The 11,133-nt window shown below is 35.3% G+C and overlaps 1 protein-coding gene across 1 annotated transcript; it reads right to left on the bottom strand.

Moving 5' to 3' along the window:
• Positions 1-6,092: 6,092 nt before the first annotated feature.
• Positions 6,093-9,942, bottom strand: LOC121763505 (probable serine/threonine-protein kinase WNK5). Its single transcript, XM_042159530.1, is given in 6 exon segments — positions 6,093-6,627; positions 6,711-7,007; positions 7,083-7,356; positions 7,634-8,044; positions 8,046-8,282; positions 9,376-9,942. Coding segments are annotated over 5 exon segments (1,293 nt in total). The 5' UTR covers positions 9,463-9,942; the 3' UTR covers positions 6,093-6,627; positions 6,711-6,723.
• Between the last annotated feature and the right edge of the window lie 1,191 nt (positions 9,943-11,133).

The raw sequence follows: 11,133 nt of genomic DNA, 5'->3' as shown, positions 1-11,133 counted from the left end.
ATAATAATAATAATAATAATAATAATAATAATAATAATAATAATAATAATAATAATAATAATAATAATAATAATAATAATCCCTCTGTTAGCCACTAGGTGTCCCGATTTACCATTTTAGGTTGTACTCGCCATTAGAAGTCCTGCACTTTTACAAAATGGTAAGAGCACCTTATTTTTCACTAGCTCATTTCACTCACATTCTATTATAAAACTAATATATAAAAATGAGTCTCACATTCCACTATATTTTCTCACCCGTTTTCTTGATATTTCTTAAAATTCGTGTTGACCTCAAATTCATGTGGTCCTAATGGCGGACTGAGGGAGTAACATTTAGCAAATTTGCAAATAGGAAAATAAAAACAGGCTACTAGCCTGTATTTGTGATTAGGTTGTTTTTGTAGTTGTGTATTTGTCTACTTATCTTCATTCACCAAATTTCTCAATTAATTTATGCCCACTTATACCAACAAGTATGTCTAGTTAAAATTGTTTGTTTAACGGATGAGTGATTTACCGAAAGAGAGAAAAGATTTGATTGATCGAAACTCTATAACCACCAATGAATTCAATCACTAAAATATGTCATTTCCAACTTTTCCCATCTTTCAAATCACCAATAATGAGAATGATTAGAGATTAATAGCATATGATTAAGAAGTAATTGTTTCTCTTATGTATATAATCTCACGTGTATATCCTAAGACAAAATCAAACTTACTGATTAATAATGATTATTATATCATTGTATGTGAGTCCGAGGACAAGAAATACAAATATACATTAATACTATTAGTTTTGTCTTATAAAAGAAATATCTGGAAAAATCCAATTGCATCAACATACACAATATCTCTACCATTTAAATCAAGAAAACGTGTAAGAGAGAATTTTATAAAGCACGCAATAGTATAAAGAACTAATATTAATGTATAATATTTTATTAAATTAAATTAAAATTGATATACCAAATTCAGTCAATATCCAAAAAATAATAATTCATCTATCTCATACTATGAAGTAACTCATTTCTTTTCAAAAAATATCCCAATTAATAATTTTCTATTTAGTCCATCAATGGAGTAATATATAGTAAAGGCACACTTCGTAGAATAAATTAGAGATGCTTTTTTTTTTTAACACTAGCTACAATACGTATTAAAACTTGTGAGACAACCTAGTGTATATTCCCTTCAATTTTTATTAATAGAGATTTTTATTTTCTGCACGAGATTAAGTAAATTTTTAATACCTTAACTGGAGTGAATAAAATAAAGAGAAATTAAAAACAAATAAAGTAAAAAGAAATATGAGATATAAACTGTATTATTTTTTACTTAAAATAAAAATGACTCGATGTTGGAACGTCTCAAAAATGGATACGACCGATTAACATAGAATGGAGGGAGTCTAATTATTTTATGGCATGAGTTACTTTTTAGTCTTAACCCAATTTGCAGACTGCAGTGTTGTTTATCAAATTGGGCTAAAAGCATATCTAGCCCATTCAAAATTAACAAAATCTTTTTATCTCATTTCAGCTGCCAGAATTAGAAATTTTCTAATTAATTGCAAAAAACTGTAAAAATAAAATATTCGGAAAAGTTTGTTAATTGTAAAAACTATAAAAATAAATAATTTGAATAGAAGCTAATCTCATCGGAAACTGATAATTTCGGGTGTCGCTTCTTCAGTAATCCAATGATCAACTGCCCCAACATAACGCCATTGTTTTTAAATCTTTGAATTCTCTATAATGAACTACAAATGAAGTTGTAATGAACTTCATGTTATTTTATAATGATGTGTTTGACGTTTAACGTTTATATCTAATTTGGTACATGCTCATGTTAAAATACATATTGTACTCCAATCCACATCTACGACTAATCATACACCATTAGATCTTAAATTAAGTGGATGAAATTAAAGCTCATGGATTTCAATAAATAGTAGATAAAATATTAACAAAATGGTAAAATAGTCAATGTGTTATAATATACTCCCTCCGTCCCCTAATAGGAGTCGTTCTTTGACCGGGCACGAGTTTTAAGAAATGTAGAGAAAAGTTGGTTGAAAAAGTTAGTGGAATGTGGGACCCACATTTTTATATTGGTTTTATAATAAAATGTGAGTGTAGTGAGTTAGTGGAATGTGGGGCCTACTACCATTTATGGTAAAAATGAAGAGTGACTCTTAATGGGGGACGACCCAAAATGGAAATTAGCGACTCTTATTCGGGGACGGAGGGAGTACTATTTTAAAAATAGATTGAAACGACACGGGTTTTAATGCACAATTGGTAAAGTAAGAGAGATGAAGAGAAAAAGTAATGAAATTAATGTAAGTGGATTATGGTATCCACTTTATTGTAGTGGTATAAGTGGTAAATAAATTGATGCATAGGGGTTTAAAGATTTCCTAAAATAGAAAGTTTGAAAGTTTCTATTTTTAAGAGACTAACTAAAATGGAAATAGTTGTTATTTTTAAAATACGGAGGTAATAATAATTTTCATGGTTTTTTTTATATCAATATACTGTATTACAAATATCAACACAATGAAATGAGAATTTCAACACAAGCCCATGAAAATATCAACACAGTTTTATTAGGCCATCTGCAACGCTGTCTCTTATCCGTCCCTTAACCGTCTCTTAAATTACTATTCTTGGGCCCCACTGTACTTTTTACTTCATCTCTTAACTAAGGGATAGAACCTGCAACCCTCCATCTCTTATCCGTCTCTTAACCATCTCTTAAATTACTATTCATTCATTTCAATTTTTTATTTTTATTTCCAATAAATTCAATTAATAAAAACACATTTCATTAAATAAAATAAATTTACAACATAAAATTCTTAAAAAAATAAAAAAACATAATTAAAAATCCTAAAAAATGAAAAATACATAATTTAATTTCTTCCGCTCACTCTCACTAAATTCAAAATCTTTAAAGCTAAAGAAGCAGAAGAACGACGATGATGTGCATTTACCGGTTGCCAAATTTTGCCCAAATGTGCTCAATTAGATCATCTTGGAGTTGGGCGTGGGCGGTAGAGTCACGTGTCCTTGCTCGAATAGACAACAGTTCTTGTATAGACGGATGCACTCCACTGCGAGGCGGACTACTTGCGGTAGAGCTTCCGGGGGCTTCAGGGTCGAACCAGTTTCCCGCCTCAGGTCTTTCGTCTTGGACAATCATGTTGTGCAAGATTATGCACGTATACATGATGTCGACCATACTCTCCATAAACCATGTACGAGCCGAGGCTTTGATAACTTTGAAGCGCGCTTGGAGAACCCCGAACACCCTCTCCACATCCTTGCGAGCAGCCTCCTGCTTCTGCGCAAAAAGAGCCTGCTTTGCGATCACAGACCTGCTGCACGTCTTCACGAAGGTTGGCAACTTCGGGTAGATACCGTCGGCAAGATAGTACCCCATTTTATACCGCCGGTTGTTAGCGATGAAGTTGATGGCCGGTGTTTTACCATCCAAAACTTCGGCGAAGAGGTCGGATTGGTGGAGCACGTTTACGTCGTTGTTCGATCCGGGGACCCCGAAGTACGCATGCCAGATCCATAGCCGGTAGTCGGCAACGGCCTCGAGTATAGCGGTGGGGTGGGTGCGTTTGTGGCCGCTCGTGTACGACCCCCTCCACACCACAGGGCAATTCTTCCATTGCCAGTGCATGCAATCGACGCTGCCGAGCATCCCGGGGAATCCGTGTACTTCTTCGTGAAGGTGGAGCAGAAACTGGCAATCTGTCGTGATTGGCTTCTGGAGAAATTCGTCGGTGAAGGCTGTCCGGACGCCTTTGAAGAATTGGATTAAGCGCATTCTCCCAGTGCTTTCTCCAATGTGGAGGTATTCGTCGAACACATCCGTCGTTTATCCAGTTGCAAGCTGACGGATTGCTGCAGTACATTTATGCAGCGTCGTGTGGCCGGGACGGCCGACGGCGTCGGACCTTTCTTGGAAGAACTCTTCCCGGGATGCCAATGTATTTGCGATGTGGAGAAATAGCGGTTTCCGCATGCGGAAACGGCGACGGAAGTAGGTATCTCCCCACACCGGGTTATCGCAATAGTAGTCGAGTACTAACCTTGCGGCAGCTTCCTCCCGGTTACGATGGATGTAAGTCCGGGAGCGCCTTTGGGGCGGCGCGGCTTCCTCCGCCTCCCGGCGTCGATCCTTTTCAAGTAATTCTTCCATTATTCGACCCATTTGCTCATATGGATCCATTAGATCGATTAACTTTGGGGGAAGAATAAAAGAGTTGATTTGAGATGATTTGAGAAGAATAGATGTGTGTTTGTGTTTAAAATGAGGAGTAAATAGGAATATTTATAGAGTAAAAAATAAAAAAAATGGGAAAACGGTCGAAAAAACAGTAATATTACCGCTTTCGAATTTTAATTTTTTTTATTAAATAAATCATTAAAAAAAATGATTTATTGCGTCAGCGTGACGAAACCCACTCGCGGGCCGGCGAGTGGGCGTCACGCATCGCTCCGGAGGGTGCCACGTCGCGCGCGCGTGGCGAGACAGCTCGCGGGCTGTCTCAGCGAGCCGGGCGTCTCGGCGGGCTGGGAACGAGATGGGACGCTGCAACGCGTCCCGCGCCCGTCTCGTCACGGAGGGACAGGATTCGAGCCACCCGCGTAACGAGTTGCGGGTGGCCTTAATATTGTACATGCATTATATTAAATTTTTTTATAAATGTTTATCCAAATATACGAAAATTGAAATAAAAATTATAAAAGATCATCTGATCATCATCGGAATATATGCAATTAAGATCTCGTTAGATGCCTTATAAAATTACCATTAGTTTAATATATTTCTTACGAAAAAATAATTTAAATCGAGAGAGTTACATAAATTTAAAACTCAAGGATGATTTTCAAGGGAGAAAAAGTAGTTAGTACTATAACAATTGATTTTAATACCTTTAAGTTTACATAATAATTATTTAAATCTAAAATATAATCTACTTATATTATTTCAACCACTAGATCTCCTAATGTCCTAAGATAATAGTTAAGAATTAGTTAGCAACAGTGACGGATCCAGTTGGGGTCGGCCGACCCCACCGCCGGCCAACTAAGACCGGGGGAGCTCCAGTACTAGTTCCGGCCTTTGAAGTTGCGACGGCCGACCCCACGGTGCGTCGGAGCGGGAAAGAGAGCCATCACGATTCTTGGTGTCATGTGTGTGTGAGACAAGAAATTCGTAAGACAGAGAGGAGTTATTTTAATATTTGAGATGAGGGATTTGAAAAATTGAGTTGCAGAGAGTGAAAATAGATTGAGAAGAGGGAACGAAGACGATGAAAATGAAAATACTCATTGTGGGACCCAACTTTTGGTTTGTTAATATAGGACTATTATCTCTTTTGTTAAACGCATATTATAATATTCAAAATTACCAAAATAGTTTTAATATTTATAATTCACTCAAATTACCTTTTTTATAAGTAATTAATTAACTGTGATGGCCTCTAGTATCAAATTAATACCTACAAATTTAATTACTATTTTTTTCATATAATGGATTGATAATTATTTATACATATCTATCTTATTTATTAAAATGAATAAAAATACATGATTTCATAATATTAAAAGGTTGTTTTAATAATTCCATAATATTTTAATTAGTTACGAAAGGCAACATATTATTTTTGTCTAATTTAAACAAATCACAAATATCAATTTTAAATGTCGATATATTTGTCCATCTTACTACTCTTTATTCAAAAGGTTTCTTATCAAGTTAATAATTTTGCATTAGCAATGAAGTAGAAAAAGGATACAAGGTTATTTAAGCCGACTTGCTATTTCTAATCCATGTATCACGACGAAGTATTAGGCATGAAAAGAACAGTTTAGATGCTGATAATATTTGCAAATCTGATTACTTTAGTAGGATTTATGAAGATGACAACAAAGGAGAAAGCATCGAAGATGAAAAGGATGCCATCAGAGTTGAGAAATATTAAAAATATTCTTTACTACATCCGACCCCACGAATTTCACTTCCTGGATCCGCCATTGGTTAGCAATTTACCATAACCCGTTCCGTATATATACATGTTTATCTTAAACTTTTATTGCAAACTCTCACGCATTGCCACCATGCTATCTTTGTATAAAGTCTAAAGCATGCTTTACATCAGAGGAACATGTTCAACAATCAGATCACACCCCAAATAAAACACACTAGTTCATAGAAAACCTTAAACCATCCACACTGCTGAATGTTGGTGACAAATTTCAACATTCAACCTCGCCTCGTATTCACTGATTTCCCATTCCTGGCTTGCCAATCCGGCTGCCTGTAGCCGACCTGCTCGAGCGCACCGACAGTGTTGAACATGCGTCGCTTGTTCACCTCCTCGACAAGCGTCCTGTGGAGCAACTGGCTGCGTATGTCCACCAGCGACGCGGTCCTTGGCATCATCCTCAGCTGAGCCTTTGTGCTCATGCTCCCTTCTGGCCTGAACCTCGTGCACTTTTGGCTACTCCGGCCTCTGCAGATTGCCTCCTTCACACATTCTTCGTCGTAGCTGAGGTTGGTGTAGCTGTCCGAGCAGACAGAGCTCGTGTCATCACCTTCCTCTGCACCACCACAGTAATGTATCTTGTTAAAACTTCACCGTGTTTTGAGTAAGTAGTGAAGGGGTATGTATTACTATGAGTACCTTGAAGCCAGTCTCAGGCGTAGTTGGAGGAGAAAAGATCCGGGAGGGAAGCCTGTGAGGAGGAATGGGAGGAGGATGTGGTGTAGAGAGGGTGGTGTGGGCTATTGTCTAGCTCGTTCGGAGTGCATTCGTTGTTGCTCCACGAAGGAACCAAGCGAGTGATTTCGTTATGGATCATACCGGCTATCTCAGACAGCTCCCAGTCGGTTATCTCAAACTCCTTCAACATCTCCTTTGCAACGTCGAGGGAAGTGTCGCTTGTCATCTCGAAAGGGAAGAAGATGTTTCTTGCGGGGCCTGAAACATTCTCTTCCACATAAGTGTGCAACTATATTGATTGATCAGTTCAGTTCAGTAGAATTCCATCCATACCTTTTTTATCAGAGATTTGTACTTTGAGGAAGATGGTGTCATCCTCTTGATTCATAGTCCCTGTGATGGTCATGTTGGTGGGGCCCACAGGAGACGACGGGAGGGATCCCGGTGACATGATTTTGTTGGAAGCCTCTTCTTCCATGCTGCAGAGGAATGGATCGTTCAATAGCTCGGTTGCTGATGGTCTGTCGGGGGCCTTCTGCAAGCATCTCCCGATGAATCTTTGTGCTTCTTCGTCTTGGATCATGTCGAAGGCCTTTGGCAGCTTCCCCTGTTTTGGATAGCAATGTCGATGTTTTGAGTGGATTATACTCCATATGTTCCACAGTAGTATACTCATTCATTTCCTGCACTCTGTTTTGAATAAAATAAAAAGTAAAGTAAAAAAAGAATAATGTAGATAAGAGTCTTCTCTACATTATTCTCTGTCTTACTTTACTATTTATTTATTTTAATTATTTATAATCATATTTCCAAAACGAGTGTAGAAATGAAATGACTCTACTACTGTGGAACGAAGGGGTAATAATTATGTGTGTAAATCTTACCGAAGTTACTTTCTTGTAGATTTGGGCAGGATTAGAGCACTCGTTGTAGGGATACTGAGAAGTGAGCATTTCAAGAACACACATCCCGAACGAGTAGACATCGACCAGCTGGTCGTACTCCTCCTCGTAGAGCTCGGGAGCCATGAACTCGGGTGTGCCTATCACACTATGCGCATGCTGAGAGCCACGAAGAACGGTTGCCAATCCGAGATCGCCAATCTTGAGTTGGCCTAGGTGGCTGTTGACGAAGATGTTGTCGCACTTGAGGTCGCGGTGGATGACTGGAGGGTCGTGTGCGTGCAAATACTCAAGGCCCTCGAGGATTTGGCGCGACCAGTTCTTGATGGCCCCGAGGGTCACGCGCGTGTACCTCCTCCGGTAGTCTCGTAGGGTCCCGGATGTGAATAGCTCAGGTGATGAAGTTGAAGGTTCGACGATGGGTGTGGATCCAAGAAGCAAGAAAGGTGATGATGGAAGGGTGGTTGAGGGATTTGAGCAAGTGAACCTCGGAGTGGAGCCTTTGTAGGGAATCAGGGGAGTAGAACATGTTGTCGAGTTTAACTTGATTCCATGCCACTTCCATTCCTAGCACTTGGTCGAATGCTCTATACACTGTCTTTGTTGCTCCTTTTCCAAGAACTTCTTTCAACTACATCCATATAAATTGTTCAACTAGACTTAGTATATTAGTGGATTTGAAGAGAGGTGAAAATATATGATGTGTCGGAATAGCCGATGTCTTTGTTTTGAACGCACTTTTGTATTAATACAATTGTTTATATTTTCAAGAATCTGCGATTTATGTGCTTACTCATCAGTTCAGTCATTTTTTATAGTACTATGTTTTTGCATCACTATATATCAACTAGTTTTCAAATTCTCTTTTATTTTATGTCCTATCATTTACAAAGCCAAGCCCAAAATAATATGCAGCGGACTAGTTCATTTTATTGATTAGATTATGTGTATCGTGGTCGTCTATTTGTTTAATTGGCATATTAAATGATATAAACACTATGTATATATTACTAGCAAATTCTTACCAACCGTGAACAAAAGTGTCAAGCGTGAACAATTTTAAAATATTTTCTTATTCAGACCAATATATTAACCGATAAAGTCAATAAACGGATAGATTCATTCACCTCTTAATATGATGTTAGCAATATACATACATAGAATATAGATATATTTGGACAACTTTATTTTTATTTTTATGTCAATGGTAATGAAGAGTACTATTCCCTCTATCTCTAAAAAGTATAATTATTTTTTTTAGTATGTCTATAAAAAATATAAACTTTTTAATTTTAAAAATCTTTTTATTTCTAATAAGGTGGGACTTATTCTCCACTAACAATACATTAATTACTTTTCTTTGCATCTCTCTATATTTTATCAATTATGCATTAAAACTCGTATTGAACAAAATATTCATACTTTTCAGATACGGATGGAGTATAATATTTATTGTCAATTAGCTCTCATAAGTCAGACCAAAACTTTCTTCATAATAGAATAATTCAGCTGTGTATATTAGTCTAGTCTAGTGGTAAAATGGTTAATGATCAAGAATAAAGGTTTTGAATTGGAGTATATTTATTTACAAATTAAAATAATTCAGTTTTATGGTGAAGAACTGTAAAAAGGATTCTAATTTAACCAGATCCAAAACAAGAAATTGTTTATGATTATTGTAACGGTGAAAAATATTTAATATAAATTGATAGAAAAAAACTTACACGGCCATATCTCTCAGATGGATCCATCTCCACGTAAAGCTTCTCTCCATCATCCATGGCAGCTTCCACACCTCGATTTTGGTACATAATTCACCAATATATTTATACAAAAACAACTAAAACGAAATAAAATTATAAAAACAAACACACACTCGGATTAATTGTATATTTAATCTTAAAAAACAAGAGATTTTGCTAGAAAATCCGAGGTTTTCCTTCGTGATTTTCGTAGGAGAAGACGCCAAATAAAATCCAGAACAAACGTGAGTAGTCGATTCTCTGCATAATCCATCCCATTCCCAAATCTCTACGTGAAAATTCGTAATTCATTTGCTTCAAAATTCCCACAAATTAAATACTTTGAAGATGTAAAAAAGGTGAAAAGAAAAAAGCTAACAACACTGTTGAAGATGAAAGAATATAATCAATTTTCAAAAGTGGAAATAATCGAAAAGTGGGGCTCTAAAACTTCTGAATTTGAAGAATCTATGGCCACGTTTGTGCAGCACCATTTGTGGTTAAGACAAGAATCTATTCACTGATTTTTCAAGAGAGAGAATAGGTGTGTTTTTAGGCAAAAAATTTGTAAAGATGGCAATTTGCAGGGTTGATGGGATGATTATATTGTGAAGAACAAATTATAATTTAATTTTATTTAATTATTGTGAATTAATTAAATAAGATGGACAGGGTCACAGTAATAATCATACGCAAACAGTTTTGAAATGTTGTGCGCCACGTTGATTATTTGGGTCATGTTTTTTAAATGGAATTTATTTTTAAATTCTCAATAATTGAGAGGGGCGTGCATGCATTAGTATATATTAATGGAATATAAATATATATTGCTAGTAATTAATTAAAGTATCTACATTTGAGTCTCATTATTCACAAATCCAGTTTTAAAGACCGAACTAGAGACCAAATTAGGGTCCTCTATTTTCTTAATCTTGTGGTTAGGATTAATTTACAATTAATTTAATATTTTATTCAATAAAAACTTTTTATTTTTTAAAATTTTTTATTTTAATTTTTTTATGTTCAATAAAAACTTGCTGGAGTAAATAATGAATTATATTCACTACTTAATGAACTAAATGAACGTATGTTATGAAGTAATTTTTCGCATTCATTACATACCGGATTTATTTAACTGAAAGATAATTATGTCATAACACATTATGATGTACTAATAAACTAATGGAATGAAGTAATAGCATGACTGAATGAAGTAATAAGTTCAGTACTACTGCTTGACGTTTAACACAGTTAACATTGTATTTCAATAAAATGTCATATTTACTTCATTACTAACGTTAATTTGGTTCATTATTTATTAAATATAGTTCATTACTACCGCTTAACATTTAACACTAAAATTTGATGTATCATTAATGTATTTCAATAACATGTCAAACTTACTTCATAACATACTTCATTTAGTTTATTATTTAGTGAATATAGTTCATTATTTACTCCGATAAGTTTTTATTGAATAAAAAAAATAAAAATAAAAAAAAATTATTTTTTTTAAAAATTAAAAATAAATTTTAAAATTTTTAAAATTTATTTTTTGAATTTTTTTTTAAAAAAAATAAAATAAAATTAAAATTAAAAAGAAAGTATTTATTGAATAAAATATTAAATTAAATTAATTGTAAATTAATCCTAACCACAAGATTAAGAAAAATGGATAGCCCAATTAGGTCTTTAGTTCGGTCTTTAAGAAAGGTTCGACATTAATCACAACTCATCTAC

Source organism: Salvia splendens, chromosome 2, assembly GCF_004379255.2.
Source record: "Salvia splendens isolate huo1 chromosome 2, SspV2, whole genome shotgun sequence".
Taxonomy (NCBI): Eukaryota; Viridiplantae; Streptophyta; class Magnoliopsida; order Lamiales; family Lamiaceae; genus Salvia; species Salvia splendens.
This window is presented reverse-complemented; position numbering and strand designations above follow the sequence as displayed.